Source organism: Anopheles darlingi, chromosome 2 (assembly GCF_943734745.1).
Source record: "Anopheles darlingi chromosome 2, idAnoDarlMG_H_01, whole genome shotgun sequence".
NCBI classification, from domain to species: Eukaryota; Metazoa; Arthropoda; class Insecta; order Diptera; family Culicidae; genus Anopheles; species Anopheles darlingi.
In genome coordinates, this window is record NC_064874.1 from 82831153 (window position 1) to 82848015 (window position 16863).

The 16863-nt window shown below is 46.4% G+C and overlaps 1 protein-coding gene and 1 non-coding gene across 2 annotated transcripts; one reads left to right on the forward strand and one right to left on the reverse strand.

Annotated features, from left to right (window-relative positions):
• Positions 1–15104: 15104 nt before the first annotated feature.
• Trnak-uuu (transfer RNA lysine (anticodon UUU)) lies at positions 15105–15177 on the forward strand. The gene has a single exon. It is a non-coding gene; the product is annotated as a tRNA-Lys (tRNA).
• Positions 15178–15914: 737 nt separating this feature from the next.
• On the reverse strand, positions 15915–16769 carry LOC125960214 (angiopoietin-related protein 1-like). Its single transcript, XM_049693475.1, has one exon. It carries the CDS (start codon positions 16749–16751, stop codon positions 15915–15917), a length of 837 nt encoding a protein of 278 aa, XP_049549432.1. The 5' UTR covers positions 16752–16769.
• Positions 16770–16863: the final 94 nt, after the last annotated feature.

The window sequence follows — 16863 nt, forward strand, 5'->3', positions numbered from 1 at the left end:
CCCGCGCCCGCTTCCAGCTTAAAAAGGAGTGTCCTACATTAAAAGGTATGCTTTTTGTGACGCTTTCGGCGCAGGTACGTGGAGCTCGTGGCCGCACGGTATGCTTTAACAAGTGCTTGCGGATGACTTATGCCCGTCCTGTGTGGGTTGGGGTGTTTTTAATTGTTTTATTTCTCGCACCGTCGTTTTTTGTTACGACACAACGAACGTAACCGCCGGCCGGGCAATTAATTCATGAGTTTCCGACATAAAATTAAAAATAACAATTAATATAATGCATGTATGACTTCATGTTACATGCGCGGAAAAAAGGGGGCTGGAGAAGGGGCTGTAAAACATCCGGGAGGGGGCGGCTGCTGTGATGGAGAGCGCCACATTATCATAACGTGGCTACCCCGCTGGTTGAGATACGGGTTTAATCACATTGAACATTGATTGGAAGCTTTTTTTTTTGGTGCGATGCTGCTGGCGCTGCTGGAGTTATTTATGCTGGAGTTTCTTCATGGATTGTGATTTATGTGACGGCTGATTTAACGAGAGCCATCTGAGGTTCATATTGTAAATTTTCCACTCCACCAACAACGCATTCGATTGTTTCGATGTAACAACGCAGGACCACAGACCAACAAGAGTTCCAGAGATACCTAGTAGCCAGGCCTACTGAATGGTTTGGGTGGATTGGACAACATATAAATTGATGAAAATGACGGTCAAGTAGGCGACGGCGACCTCTAGTGACAGACGGTCAAATTGACGTGTTCCAGCAAAACCAACTAAAAGAAACCCCAAAAAGGATAGCGAAAAGGGACAACTTTGGACAGCCCAAAGGCCCAGCACCCTCTACATCACCGTAAGATGACAAAATGGTCCCATAAATGGAAGCGACCTGTCAGGCGCGTCATGTTTGCGAAGCGTAAACTTGTGCCAGGCAGTCCAAGAAGGTACAGTAGTATTTAGAGAGTTTTAGGTGCCTGTTTCGGGACTGCCCGGTCCCGGTTTTTTGACGACTCCGCATGGTCTCTGGATGGTGGTGCCGCACGGGCATCGAACGTGGCCGATAACTTGACCGAAACCCCGGGGTTACGCTTATCTTAATTGACCCCTAGGCCCTAGGTTGGCGCACAGTTGGTGCGACCGGTGGTTTAGTCATTTTTTATGTTTTGTTACATGAAAAATGAAGCAGCATGATGGTAAAACTTGATTCCGTCGCTAATCTATGAGCAACTTTTTATTAAGGGCTAATATTTTTCAGGATGCTCTTGGGAGGGTGGGAGCGTTTGAAATCCATTTTTGTCCATCTCACACACCACCAAAGGTGTCACGATACCTGGAAGGATACTTTGAAGGACTCTTTTCCATTTTTGGCTTACCTTCGCTTTTCTTTGTCGCTTTTCTGTCTCCATTTCGGACTATCGAACCGTAGGCACCTGTCGCATCGGTTTACGACGTTCGAAACTTTCACCAACCGTCGGTCTAATCTTGGCCAGTGACAGTCGGGCAACGGTAACCTGCTGGACAGATTAGCAAGTAATCTATACCTCGAAATGATGATGATGATGATGATGATGATGATGATGCTTTCGTAAAAATTTGACATTTGATCAGACAAGCGACAGCCATTCGCATGCCGGAGTTCACCCGAACGCTGGTTCTATTTCAGCATCGGTCTCGGGTCGCAACCGCTCTGGGGTTTGATAAAAGATTAATAAATACCAGCGCACAGGCACAGGAAGCAGACGGATGGCGAAAGAAGGGAACGCCAGTTTATCCACCGCTTCAAACGGAACAAACTCCATCACCGGATGTCCTCGTGGTCTCCAAGAAAACCCGGTGGAGAAGAAGAGGAAGGTGGCCGACCGTGGCCTGTTGACGGAAGCCGGAACGGAAACAGGATCCCGGCCGGGAGGGGGGTTCAGCAAACAGAGCGCTCCTGATGAGAAAAACTGTGTGTGTATGTATTTTGGTCCGAAAACCGAGGTGGAGGCGCTCGGTGCTCTGTTATTTATTTATTTAGCTGTTTATTTAGTTTCCTTTCGGTCGCTCCTTAGCTACTTGCCGGCGGTTAGACCAGGACGTTGACGTCTTGTGGCGTCAAAAATCGCCCTTTTTTCGGAAGGCTTGATTGTTTCCGGCCCCGTTCCGCTGACCAGTGCAAACAGAACCGTCTCGGATCAGGCTCGGTTTGCGTGTGTGTGTGTGTGTGTGTGTGTGTGTGGTGACGAGGAGAAAAGTTGCGCTTCTTGGAATTTCGCCATGCTCCGTTAATTGTTGACACCCGGTGGCCCGGGTTTGCTGGCCCTTTGCTGTGGCTTCCGGTAGACCGTTTTGGCATCGGAGGCGGATCCACCTGTGGATCGAATTTTGGATGCCCCGAGGTGACGGCTGTCAAGCAGCTCAATCATTGTTAGGCAATCAAAGGGATGGCCGGAGCGACATTTCAGGACCATCATTCCGTGTCCCCTTTCTTGGTTTGTGCCGCATGAAATGAAACACATTTGTCCGGATCGTTTCATCAGTCGTTCAGATTCACACAACAGTGTGGTTCTAGATGTGTCTTTTCAGCAAAAAATAAAACTTAAACAACTTACACGATCATCGTGCTCAATACCTGTGTTTAGATATTTAGGGAATCGCTCTCGCTTTCGGCACTAGCGTTCTCGTACCAGGATGTAATCTGTATTCGATCAGAACATATGTTGAAATTCCCGCTCAAGCATAGCGCTTAAAAGCTCCCAGTGTTCCTCCGGCAAGACAATCCAAGTCACGCGTGTTCCCATTGTGTTTGGCTGTGGGCGTTAGCCAACCGTAAACATCTCACAAATTCCAACGGTGCCAACGGAACAACGAAGAAGGTATCTTCCGTACGGAAGCGGAGCCCGCTTTGACTATTATGTTGTGTTGTGGAATTGGCCTCGAATGGGAATTTATATGCGCCATGCGCAGCAACAATAAACACCCTCCCCGACCGCTCGCTTTCCCGGCTACAAACCGCACTCCCATACAACCCCCTACTCTGTATTTGAACGCCACGTATTTGAATTATGATGGACGGTGAAAATGGATGCGAAAACTATTTCCGCATGAAGTGCCATTTCCAAACAAACACACAGACACACGGCAGGACCGTGGCAGGAGGTAAGACGGAACGTTGCCACTGCCACTCACAATGAAAGTAACACATTTAGGTCAGTCAACGGGAGTGCTGAGACGCCCAACCAGGAACTCGTGTTGTGGCCGATGGAGGGCTTCGTGTATTTTCCGGGAAGGCATTGCAGCACTTTTTCGGGGGGGGGGGGGGGGGGGGGAGGTGGTGATTGATATTATCCTCCGCCAAACCGATCCGGTCCGAGAGCACACTTTCTCACACCGAGCCATTGTGGCGTGCCATTCTAATTCCAATATCCATTTGCGCCCCCACCCCCCAAGTGGGAACACCCCAAAGGGAACGACATTCGGGCGCACTGGACGGTGCCGCGGTGACCGAACTATGAAACTACTGCCATCGACCTTTTCGTGCGGTGGCACCACGATGGTGCGCTTTCTTTCTCGTGATTCTCCTCGTATTTCTTCCATGGAAAGGGGAGACGTCAGGTGATCCGTATTGGTAAAGGCCGGTATAGACAGTGAGGTACCTGATGACCGACTTTCTTAATCGCGAGTCCTGCCGCACGTCAATACCTGTGCAGACATATCGCGCGCCGAGGAACTGTTTGACGTAAAACGAAGTTCCTTTCTTGGAAGTGACAGGACACGGAGTGGAATGGGCTTTGATGCAACTTCTCGTGCTGCTCCGGCATTGCGGGGTTCTTCATGTTGACGCTTTGAGGTCCCGTTTGTCTGGTGTAAACAGGCAGGGCAGGGTGTCACACCTGCAATCGGAAATAGAATCGTGAATTTGGATGCAATCGAAACAACGCGAGACACTCGGAGCATAATTGTGCACGGGGCCCACTCGCGTGTCCCGAATGACACCACTCCTTCAGTGTTTGTTTTGTTGGAAAATTCGTTTCGAACTATTTAAAGGGCACAACGGTGCGCCACAGCGCGCACGCTGAGTGTCCTTGCGGTGCATATGAATCCAATACACGACCAAAGGTCTCCAGAGCACGCCATCCAGGTCCAGGACGAACGCAGCTCCTGTTCATGTCGAACGCAAACTTGAACAAAGCAGGCGCGCCACCTGACAGCTTTCGGCAGAGACCGCGTGTCACATCCAAGCAGGCGACCAGAGTGCACACCAGAGGGATCGCTGCTTGTGCCACTGCTACTGCTACTGCTACTGTCGAGGTGCCATATTGGATTGCGTGCAGAGTGGAGCGGTGACTCCGTGTGTCACACCCGCTGCCAATATGGATGATAATATGGATGGATGCGGCCCGGCCTACTGCACGGCACTACCACGCATACACACTACCGCCGTTAGCTTTCGCTTTTGACATGCTTTTGCAATATAAATCAAACATACTCATAAATGGTGGCGCAGCGAGCATGGCATACTGCCACACTGTTTACTACTACCACCGACCCGAACCCGAATGGCAATTCAATGCGAATCCTACGGGGGGAGTCAGTGCCCCCTAGTTTCGATCCCGTGACCGTGGGCTCGTGTGTCTGTTTCCCCCTCGAGGGTTTCCGCCCGGGTGATGATTATGATTACGACATTGAGACGTCCAGGGTAGTCGGGGGGTAATCGGGGAGAGCGCAAAAAAGAAACCGTTGGCACAATCCTTGGGTAACGCGATGCAGCGGCAGCCAGCTCGTTAAGGAAGGGCATGCATGCGACGTGAGTGGTAACTCACGAGTTCGGTTATTTATTCGATATTATATTTCTTCGCCCTCCGAGCTTCTGTCACCCCGAGGGAGGGGAGGATATCATGATTACCTGCCTCGCCAGCCTTAATGACAGTTGGATGGATTGCGAGGCAAAAACAAACCGGAACCGGAATGACTTCAGCAAAACAGTAGCTATCTATTTGGTTCCTGCTACTGAATTGTTTGTTGTTTAGATTACTGACGCGGTTGTAATAGGCTTTGTAGTAATTATAATGGTTATTAGCTTCCGTGTTTTCAAATGAATTGATATTTCATTAAACTTACTCTAGTTAATAGTTTTCTTTACCAGCTTTCACTGCCAGAATTATACACATATACTTCAAATGATCTTCTACACAATTCATCATGCATAGAAGATTCTTCGAAAACCAGGAATCTGAAAATCGAATCGAAAGCCACAAATCCTATTGAATTTTCATGATCTCAAACAGCATTGAATGAAGGTTTTAGTTTCCATCAAAAGACCATCCCAAAATAACTCCCAAAGAGCACATTAATTGATGTGTAAAGCCACTTTCAATCAACTAATGTCGGAAGCTAGCTCATTTCGATGGTCCCCTCATTCCAACCGGAAAGTAATTCTTTAAAAGGACTCCTTTACTTCGCCATAAATGAAATGAAATTTGGTCAAGAACTCCAAACGGTCAAATGAGCATCAAACTCGATGGACAAATCTTGAAATAAACCGCACCAGCCAAATGGCTGGCTTGAAGTTCTGATGCAGGTCCATTGGTGGTGGTGCAGTTCTTCTGCGATTCATTTCTACGATAAACACTCACTCCAGTGCCAGAGTTCCAGTTCGGTCCACTCATCAAACCCGCATTTTCATTGGAAAAGTTTCGGACCTCGCAGCGCATCGAGACCCGCTCGCCCGCTGGTACCTCCGGGGAACGGAACGATGTTCACTGCAGCTGTTACCCGGTCGGTGGATATGTCACACCAGCCGGGGTATACCGTTTGGCACCGGGGATACTCGAATTCGAACGTCTGACACCGACCGACCGGTCCGGTCGACCGGTTTGCAGTGGTACGATTTCCGTTGGAATTGATTTAAATTGTAAAAGTTGAACAACTTCCTGGGTCCATCGATTCCTTCTGGATTTCCCTCCGGTAAATCACACCACCATGCATCATGTTGCTGCTGCTGCTGCTGCTGCTGATGGTGATGATGATGATGGTGGCGTTGAGAAAGCATTGGTGCAACAGCGGCAAGGCGACGTCCATGGCAAGGATTAGCGAGGGAAATTGTCCATTAATTACATTCAGGAGGAAAAACAGGATTAACATGGTCAAGGCACCATAACGCCATGCTGCCGTCTCGGATTGTCAGACAATCAATTAGAAGCGGAATTGCAAAACCTTCTCTCCCCATCAGCGATCATGCTCCTCCAGTTGCTATTTTCCATTCGGCTCTCGTATGCAGAACATGTGCATTGGCAGACAGCGTACTCGATGAAGCGAGAGTACTTAAGCCCTGCAGAAGCATCCTCTAGCGCTCGAGTTCTGCCGGTCCTTGGTCGAAGTTATGCTCGTTCAAGGGTTACTGATGAGCTTCACAGGCCCGAGCGATTTGGAGGAAGCAATTTAATGGATACTTGATATCCTTTGATTCAACGTACTCTAGCGAGTGCTTAGAATGTGCCACTTTGTATGCAATGCTTACCACTTGACTGCTCAAAGGCTGTTGATGGGACAGGACGCCGATGCCGATTACGATTCATTGGGAAGCTGTAATGTGACACACATTATTTATCAGCCGTTTTCCGTTGAAAACAAATGCACAAATTCACACAAAAGTAGGGTTTATGTATTCACTTTTGCTGAGTAAAGTAAGCGATCCAGTTTAGCTGAATTTCATTTTGTAAGGTGCTTCTTCGTAGAGCAACAACGTGTTTCATCAGCAGCCTCAGCGTAAATTATTACTTCAAACCTGCCCCTTGATTAGCTTCATTTAATATCGATCCCAAACCGCGTTTACGCTGTGGTTTCGGTTTAAAGGATCGAAACAAAAAGCAAAAAATGGTAGAAAAGGATATCATTTCTCCATTTTCCCTTTTCTTATCCTCGAATCCTTTCGCTTTCTAACGTGGGTGTTATTTGAAACCCCCTCTCCCACCGGGCGAACCGCACTTTCTTTCCGGGACCAAATTAATAACCTTTCATGAAGACGAGGTCAAAGTGCGTGATTTCTCCATCCCCGGGGGACGGCGGGCCGTCTTCAGCAGCTCGCTCGATACATAATGGGCACTACATATGGCCCTGGCCGGCCCCACAACCGAACGGGCTGCACCGGAGTCCTTGCGGGCCACGTGCATCGAACCTTTTCATCGTTTTCCGTCCGGTCAGCTCCGGCGGTCCTCCAGTGGCCGGTGGCCGGAGAAGGATCCGGTTTCGGTTGAATTATGACACCCAATAAAGCGCTGTAATCGTAAAATAAAGCGCAACATAATGGCAGGCAGGCAGGCAGGCAGGCCGGTACGCAGGAACGCTGGCAATAAAATCAAATTATCAACCCCTTTTTTACCAGTTTTCCACCCCCACAAAACGGGGGAGGGGCTAACGAGAGAAAGAGAGAAACGAGACGAGTGAGTGATGGTCAGCGGATTTGGATTTTTTTTTGCCTTTAAACCGCTTGCAACACACTTGAAGGAGCAGACTGCCTACCGTGCCTTTCCGGCCATCGGTCCCATTTCCTTCGCAAGCCCATTTTCGGTTTGATTGGGGTCGTTCCATTGTAGATGGACCGGTAGGGGGGCGATGAGGATCGATGAATGCGTATGGGCCGTGCAGGGGGCACGGCAAATGGAGTCCGTCCATCCGTCCGTCCGTTGGTTCCGGTTTCGGCGCCGGTTCGGACCTTAGATAAATATATAACGAACTGGAAACAACATGATAAAACGTATTCTCATCTATTTTTTATCGGCCCAAAACCACCAATAACCGTTGTGTGAGTGTGTGTCTGTGTGCATAGCATGGCCAGTGATGCCAATATCGAGTAGCGGAAAATTGAATTCACTTCAGTTCAGTTCAAGAAAATTGAATTGAAACCTTCAAACATGACAAGCTTGTTGCCTTTCCTTGTCAGCAATAGAGAGAGAAAAGAAACTACAAGAAATAATGTTATCACCGGACGGATGGATATATTAATTCGTGAAATCCTCGTTACAAAAACCCAAAATCCAAATTGACATGTTCTGCCTGCCGCCGTCATCGACGATCCGGGTAGGCCTTGTGGCGAGGGCAATCAAATGTGGGCCACGAAGCATCTCATGTTACCATAATTAGTGGTTGAATCACATTTCCATCCGCCCTCCTGCCCCGCCCCTCCCCCCTCCATGGAAAAATGCCTTAATTAAACGCTCGAACACATACCGCGAGTGTGCGAGCAAATTAAAAATTTAGATTCTACATTCCACGGGGATTTTCCCGGGGCGTTGGGAAAATTACAAATTCGATTAAATGAGATGGCTGTTTCATTGTACGGAGCCAGTACCGTTACTTGCCGGATTTAGGGAGATCTGGCAGATCGCGTAAACATGTAACGCTTCTGTAACGAACGCTATTCCAGCTTGTCCTGGAATGTGGCGTTGATAGCAACACTTTGACCGGCACCGGCATGCCGATGGCGAAAGAAGATGGCAGTAAAATGTGGCTAATAATTGATGCGAAAATATTTGGGCCAACATACTTTACCGCGGGCAGAACAACCGGCGACCCCCCCCAAACCAAACCAAAACTCTAGTGTTACAACGAACGAGGCTCTATGGAGCATTTTTGGGATGACAGTAACCCGGTCAGTAATGGGCACCATAAAATCTCTCCCAAAATCGACCTCACCGAGGAATGTTATAATGGTCCCCCCGCCCTTTTTGCGACCCTTTTTGCACAACCACAAACAACCGCGCTCATTTAGCGCCTTCACTACGAGCACCCATTAACAATCGTGTATAGCGTATCGCTGGACGCGCATCTTCTTCTGACTGTTGATTTAACCTTTTTCTCTCTCTCGTTAAGAAATGTCCTATAGTTTACACAACATAAACACTTGTTAGTTATGCCGGGTGAAGTTAGCAGAAGTTTATTAAATGCAACGACAACAAACATTAGAAGCTGATGTGTATAGCGGAGGTCGACAATTTTCCATATCGAAGTCGACTCATTTGCTGTACAATTGCTGCTCGCTCTGGAAACAATAAAGACGCCGAGCTTAATTCCATCTTCCGGGCTCGCAACATTTCTTTTTCCCCTCGCTTTTTGGTCCCTTTTTGGCGGAGCAACTGAGAGGGAAGGGGCAATCATGCTCGTTGTTTCAATTAAAAGTTTCCTCTTGTTAATTTGCCAAAAGTATCACCGGCCAAACAAGCAACACTGACACGCTCGGAACTGCGGATTTGCTGCTGCTGCTGCCAAGCGAGTTCAAAGTGAAATTCGTATCTGCATTCCCCATCAACGCTCGAGAGGAGCCGTTGCGATTCATCTATCAGCGGGAAAATGGTTGGCCCCGGTGGTTCCCGGCCTGCGAGAGGGAGGGGGACTCTGGGAAACAATTTCCAGCCATTTTTTGGCCATGCCTCGCGAATGCAGCAACCATTTTAATTGTTACCCATTTCTCTTCAAACATTCAACCCTCATCTGCGATGCTGCATTCAGCCCAGCGGGCCAGCCAGCCAGCCAGCCAGCATGCCGGCCCATTACATCATCACTCATTTTAATTCATTTTTCATTCCTTCCACACCGCTGATGAGCAGAAAGTTTGCATCTGTGGCCAGCGTTTTACGTCGGAGCTGTGAGCCGGATCGTTTCGTTTCGAGCCTCCAGCAGCAGCAGAAGCAGCACCGCATTCCGAGGTCCGAGCAAAACGAATGGTTCGCGCTGGTAAATGGGAAATTTATCCGTCGGCACTCCGGTTGGTGGAATCCTTGAGCCTGCTTGAGCCACACATAGACACGCTGCGCCACACGAATCACGAAAAACTCGCCCTCCAAAAAACCGGAGAGTTCGGATTGAATCGCAGATTTATTTGCTGCATAAATTTCCGTAACGACTGGCGGATCCGACCGCCGCACGGATTGGAAAGTATTTTCTAGCCTCAATAAAGGCGTGATGAAGAGGCCGGGGTGGGGCAGCGAAGAGGTAAAGCAATCCACACTAGATACCAATGCCGGGCCGGGCCGGGCCAGTGGTGGTAGGATTTTGACGAGAAGTTATTTGGAGTAAATGCCGGCGGCACGAAAAACGGATAAAGTTCTGGCTCGGACTATGGATACATGTTGCACATGGTTCCGGTTGCTTCCGGGAAGCGGAACAGTATTAAGTCGAGATTCCCGGGATGGAAAAATGCGGCATCATTGCTGGCGAATTTCATTCCACGTTACGAAAATGGCGCTGCAAATGCATGTAATCGATCGGAGATGTTGCTGCTCTAAGGTCCCGATGTATTATGCCAGACGTAACACGAACGAGCCGTAAGTGAAATAGATGATGGAGAGTTTTATTACCCGTCTTATGGCACGTCTAGTTAGGTTGCAAAGGTCATTGTTAGAGGAAGCATTTTCTTATTTCGAATTAGAATGATTAAGCAAAGGTTTGCGCATAAGTATGATCGATGGATTGGATGAGTTGCTCGGACTCGGATAAATCCCACGGACCGTACTCCGAAGAGATGTTTCATCCCAACGAAGTTGTAGCTTTGTATATATCATTTTTACTTCTACTCGAACAGTAAGCCATGGCAGAAAGATTATCTTTTACTAGTTCATTCGTCGAATTCTGGGATAAACTTCTTAGGAACTAAAATGTATGTTCAATTAATACCAAATAAACCCATATTTCAATATCAATCTGAAGAAACTTTTTGCTTTAATCCGTTTTTAAAACATGGATTAAACACTTTAATTACCAAAAAATCTGCACATAGTATTCCCTCAGGAAACGAAAAACTTGTTGCAAAATTGGAAGTTGAACCTTGTCTGTACTCACAGACCAAAGTATGCCAAACTTGTAGCTCATGTTGCCGTCTGGAAGCAGGTGGACAACATATTCGTTGGCACCCGTAACATCCACATAATCCACTTACGTGATCCATTCCCTGGAGCTAGATTACCGGAGCAGCGATGAGGTAATAAGTTGTAAATCGTTCTCGGAAGGATAATCCTGCAATGTCTCTTCGGTGCCATCCAACGACATTCTCTTCGTCATACCATCCAATGATAGAGTCCTATGGAGTCCTTCGGTTTTCTCTCCATCTACGTAGTACCATTTTTCAAGAAATAATCTTGCCATGCTGGTTCAACTTTTCAAAATTTAGTTCCCAAAAAGCCTGCGGCACCGGGTGCAACGGTGCGCAGCGAGTACCGTAGCCTAAGGCACTTGCACTAAGTAGCCGTATGCATCCGCTAGGGAAGAACTTTCAGCTCGTGAGAACACGCGTTAAAATGGAGTTGAACGGAACGAGTTGATCCGTGGCCAAAGTGGTCCCGCTACAAAATGGTTCACGTGCCGATAGACTAAGTTGTGTACCGGGAGCAGATGTCTTCAAATGTTACAACACCTTCTTCTCTTCCTCCGTTCAGTTCGAATTCGAGCAAGTTCCATCAATTATGAAGCCGAACCAGTGCACTTGTACTTAGTTACTACTTAGTAAACCGAACTCGCCGAAGTCTAGCCAAACACCGGAAAAAGATGAAGACCGGAACGTGTGAGTGAGAATCCTCCCGGACCGACCGGCCCGGTACCGAAGAACCCCTTTTCGGCGGACTGGGCGGATTTTATCTTTTAAATCCATGGCGCAGCTGCTACCAAAATGGCCAAAGCTTCCGTTTTCCGGTTTGCCGGCGCTAAGGAAAGCCGACAGAGAAAAGTTTTCCGCCTCCACAGCGTTGCATCGCTCGAGCCTCCGCCCCCCCTCAGCCGAATTCCCATATGCAGAGATTCGCCACAAGAAGGGATTAAGTTTTTATGCTTCCAGCTGTAAGAAAAGCCGGCCAGCCCGCCACCTGCTTGCCAGCCAGCCACGACCGACGACGGTCGGCGATTACGGTGGCCTCTCTTGCTTATTACAGGATTTTGACGAAAGGATCGTGGACCATCTCGTGAAGGACACGGCAACTCCACTCGAGCGGTGCGGATTGCGCACAAAATGAAGAGATTTTTATTGAAAGCGGAAAACGTGCGAATTTCGCCAGCCGGTTTCCATTCGGCCATTTGCTCGGTTGCTTCCTTCCGCCGCCTACTGGGAGAAAAAGGCTCCTCTTCCCATTGCTTTCTCTTTCCGCTTCTTCTTTCTTGTTACGAATTTCGAATGGTTCTTGTCACTTTGTGTAAGACCACTGAGCGCGGATAGCTCGGCAGCATTTTAAGGGCAGAATCCCTTGCTGGTATCCTTTTCTGACTGACCAACGTCTGCTTTGCGCTTTGCTGAAGATCTAGTCTATCCTACCCTCGACAGTTGCAACGTTGCAACTGACGCGTCACTGAGGGAATGAAGGTTCTAGAACTTTAACCTTCACTCTTGCTCCGATATGGCTCGTAAAAAGGAAGTTTTTGACCCATTCCGCTGCATGATTATAGCCAGACCAGCTTTATGCTGGTGGAATATAATTATCATCGTTATCGTTGGACTGCACAGTGCTCGTTGTACTGCCATCGTTGGTCGACATCGTTGGAACCTTCACTAACGACGACAATCTAAGCAACCTTCGACAACGGAAATTGTATTTTGTGCAACGTATTTTGGAATCGTGATACCGATTTTAAATGAATTTATTATAAATCAAAACAATTCCGATGATTGATGAATCTGATTTTTTTCTTCTGTTGATTGGAAAATTATTGATTGAATATTGGATCGGAATGCCCTCTACTAAATCAACACCTCCTGTACTAATCCGTTTGAGGATCACCAAGTTCATAAATCACCTCTCCGAATCACTCACTCATTCACCCTGACTGTTACTAAATCTCTTCCGGCGAGTGCGAACAGTAGCGCAAAAAAAAATGCATCAACTCGACTCCCACCACTTCACCGGATAGATTTATGCAAAAATGTGCTTTTTTTTTTGTGTTTGTGTGTTCCACCTTCTCGGCTCATAAATAGAATGGGGTAGTAGCATGGTAATGGATCAACGGATCCAGCACTCTAAAATGACGCAACGCTTCTCTGCAGCTTATTTCATTGAATATGTAAATATATCCCTGGCCCGAACCCCTTAGGTGTCCCACAGTCATTTAAACCATGGACCAACCAACCAACCCAACCCAACCCAACCCAACCAATCCCCGCTTTTTAGTGCACTTTCCATCGTTGATTCCAGGGAGAAATTCCCCGTGGAAACATTTCGAATGTGCATAATCGCAATTTATGCACACCATGATGCACCGCGCCTTGCATAATCTCTTCTTTATCCCTGCCAGCACGGCCACTGCGCTAGACTATTCAACCACGTCAAATCCACTCGGCATCGTGCATCCACACTATATCGATGTGTATGTTACATTTTTAACCAGCCTCGCGACCAGCCATCTCCCTGCCCTGCCCTAATGTCTATCGCCTGGCGTCACATCATAAAGCGGGCGCCAGTTGCTGTGTATCAGCAGGGCGGACCAGATCACCGTCGGCCGTCGGTCGTCATCATCATTAACGATGCAAATGTGTGGAATTTTAAATTGTCAAACTTTTGATTGAGTTTTCGTGGATGCCAACGCGAATGTTAAGCTGGTCGTAAGCGGTCCTACTAACCGAACTTTAAAACGGACTAATGTAGTGATGATGATGATGAAGTCATCCTGCTGCTAGGTTTGGATGGGCAAAGGTAGTGAATGCCGAGTAAAAAATCGGCAATCCATCAGTCAATGTGACGTTAATTGTGTTAATTATGCATTCGATGCATTCATGTGTTTGTCGATAAATCGTTCCGCATTCCTTTCAATGGTGAGATCCCTTTGCATGTGTTATGAGTCTTGATTTCAAAGAAAGGATTCCTGAATAAGTTATTACTCACCTCGCTGTGCCGTATCATATGCGATATCCTTTCATCTTTTGCTGACTGACCACTGCACAAAGCGGCAGTGTGTGTCTTTATGTTTTCCTTAAATATTGGCTTAATCATGGGTGAAGGAACTTTTGTTCAACACAAAATCAATCTTTCGCACAACAGGACACCCACTTCGCAGTAAATCGTAATGCACAAAGACACAGCAAGGAAACGGTAGGCACAAACTGTTCTGGCACGAACGTTCTGAGTGTTTTCCATGATGTCCTCGAGCTAGCCATCCATTGAATAGACACGAATACGCGCTCCGTAAAATTCGGTTCACCATCATCGCATGGTAAAGTAAATTTGCATGTTTGCATCACCAGCGCCATCATCAGTCGCTCGCATCATCATTGCTGGACCATGGCAGTCCATGGAAGCATAATCTCTTAACGTTAGCAGATCGTGATAAATGATCTGATTGGATTGTATTTTCTTGCCCCTGTCAAGCGGGGGGTACAAGCGTACCTTTGCCAAACGGCATCATCAGCAATGCTAGTCAGTCCGTCCGGGTAGCATCCGAGACCTGACTCGACAGGGTGCTGGTCACTAACGAGAAAATCGTGTGAACCCGTCCCCAGTGTCCAGCGTGTCCAGGTTACAAAAACCGTGCAAACGGGAGAATAAGAAACCCATGTTTCCGGTGAGAATGCAAAACGGTAGCATCGTTGCATCGTCGGTATGATAATGCAACGAGTGCTGAAAGTGGCCAGTGCAGAGCCTCATCTTGCGCGGTCGCTTTCGACCACGGGAGCAGGTTAATCCTTTCATCCGGTGATTCTATTCATCGGGCTTGTAATGGACGATGATTGTTTACGGTGTATCCGCTTCAGGGCTACATTGGAAGGCAACTGCAGACCGAGTGTGATAGCGGCTAGGAAGTGTTTCGGATGCCGGAGAACATTCAAAAACACACGAATTGTAGCACTGCAAATGGAAAGATGTTAGAAATGCTGAGATTGTTGATTTGATCAAACATTTCATTCTTTCATTTTTTAACATTAACCTAACATTATAATCAACATTATAACATTATAAAGCATACATTATAACATTATAAAGAGTAATTGACCATAAACATTAGTCATTGTACCTTCGCGCCATCCCTATCTGGAGAGCCTGCGCAGCTTCCTTAACGCATAAACACGCTATAAGTCAAGGCAGATCTGTGTACCTGGATAAGATAGCATCGGAACGCCTCATTCTACCCGTAATTTTTTGTTATCGAATTCTCAAGCAGCCCGGATAGCTCAGCTGGCAGAGCGTTGGACTTTTAATCCAACGGTCTAGGGTTCAATTCCCTATTCGGGCGACAGTTGATGTTCGTTTTTATAAACTCTGCGCTCGTTGATCGTTGATAATACAGGAACACGAATAAATAAAAGCCTAAGGTTGCCTGCCTAATGTAACAAAGTAAAATATTGAAGATTAATGTGCATACGTATAAATTTGAAATTAAATGGTTTATTTATCTTTTCCATATGAGGATACTGACGTTTATTCGAATCATGAAAAATGTATTTTGCGATTTTCTTTGGGAAAATTTATAAAATTGTTTAGAATTAAAAATTGTTTTGGATTCTAAATTTCATCTAATATTATATTGCTTATGACGAATCCGTTTTAAAGTTATCAAAAACTCTAAGCCATGTCTTTTTGATTTTTTCAATGTAGTTATAGTAGAGAAGGTAATAGTTATAGGTTATATAGAATTTTAAAATCACCCCATCCTGAGCACGCACTAATTAAAAGGATTATGTCCAAAAGGGCGAGGAATGCCTCAAGCAAACCATTTTCTGCACATTTTCTTTCATTACGCTACGACTACTGTGAGTTCATTGAGTTCCTTCCGCTTTTTTTTTACAATCTTCATGTCTGAAAGATTTTTTTCGGATGAAATTCGGATTAGAAAAGAGGAATTTATTATATCTTCTTCATTTTAATTTTGTTGTGGGATTTTCTTTTAAAAATGCATTTTTATTCTACATTCTTTCGAAGCATCGTTGATTATTCCTTCGTTTCACTGTAGTATTGATCCAACTAAAAACGCTATTCCAACTCTCGGATCATCATTCGCGAGTAACTCAATCCCTGTCGGTTATATTTGAAATCCCACCAATGCATTGATTTTTCATCGTCCGAGTTCATGTATCTCCCGTTCAAAGTCGCATATGTACAACCGCTGTGCCACCATGCACCTTCGTGATGTTGTGCACAATGTCTGCCATATCCATCGTTATCCCGATCTTTCGTTGAGAACTTTCTACCCTTATTATTAGACATTACATCACCAGCAGTTCCATTATATTTTCCAAGATCCTTCAGCTCATATCGTTCACTTTCACTACCTATTTCGAATCCATCATACCGCGCGTATTTGTAGATTCCACTAAAGTCTTTTAATTCAACAATTAGTTCATGTTTACGACCACTTGTTATCTGGTGGACCTTCTCAAGACCCAACCAAAACTCTTTGTTTAAATCACCAAACCCGTCGCGGAACTCATTCCAGCCTCGGTAAAAGTCCAGTGATCCGTCGTAACGGTACTGCATCACAATCCATCCACCATCGAACGCTTGCTGTTCACAATAAACTCTGAACGGAACACTAACGCCAACATTGCTTAAACCGATCAAATATGTTCCCGACACGTTCGATGGAACATCTTTGCACGAGGAAAAGGGTTGTTGCTTGTGATGATATTTTAACACATGTCCGATGTCGTTATCGAATTTATGAGCCAACGCATCGATGTTTTCCTTGCTTCGATTGTAAATCTCGGTTACATTAAGGGCGACTTGATGTTCAAGTTTCTCAATCGCGGTGAACATTTCTTTATGGCTCTGTTCTATTCTGTTCTCCATCTTCTGTAATCTATGTTCCATCGCCTCTAACTTAATCAGGACCAACTCCAAACTAAGTGCCAGCTTCCCATCTTCTACACTGTTGGTATTGTCTTTCCTTTTGCGATCACATTTACTAGCAGCAGTATGTAAA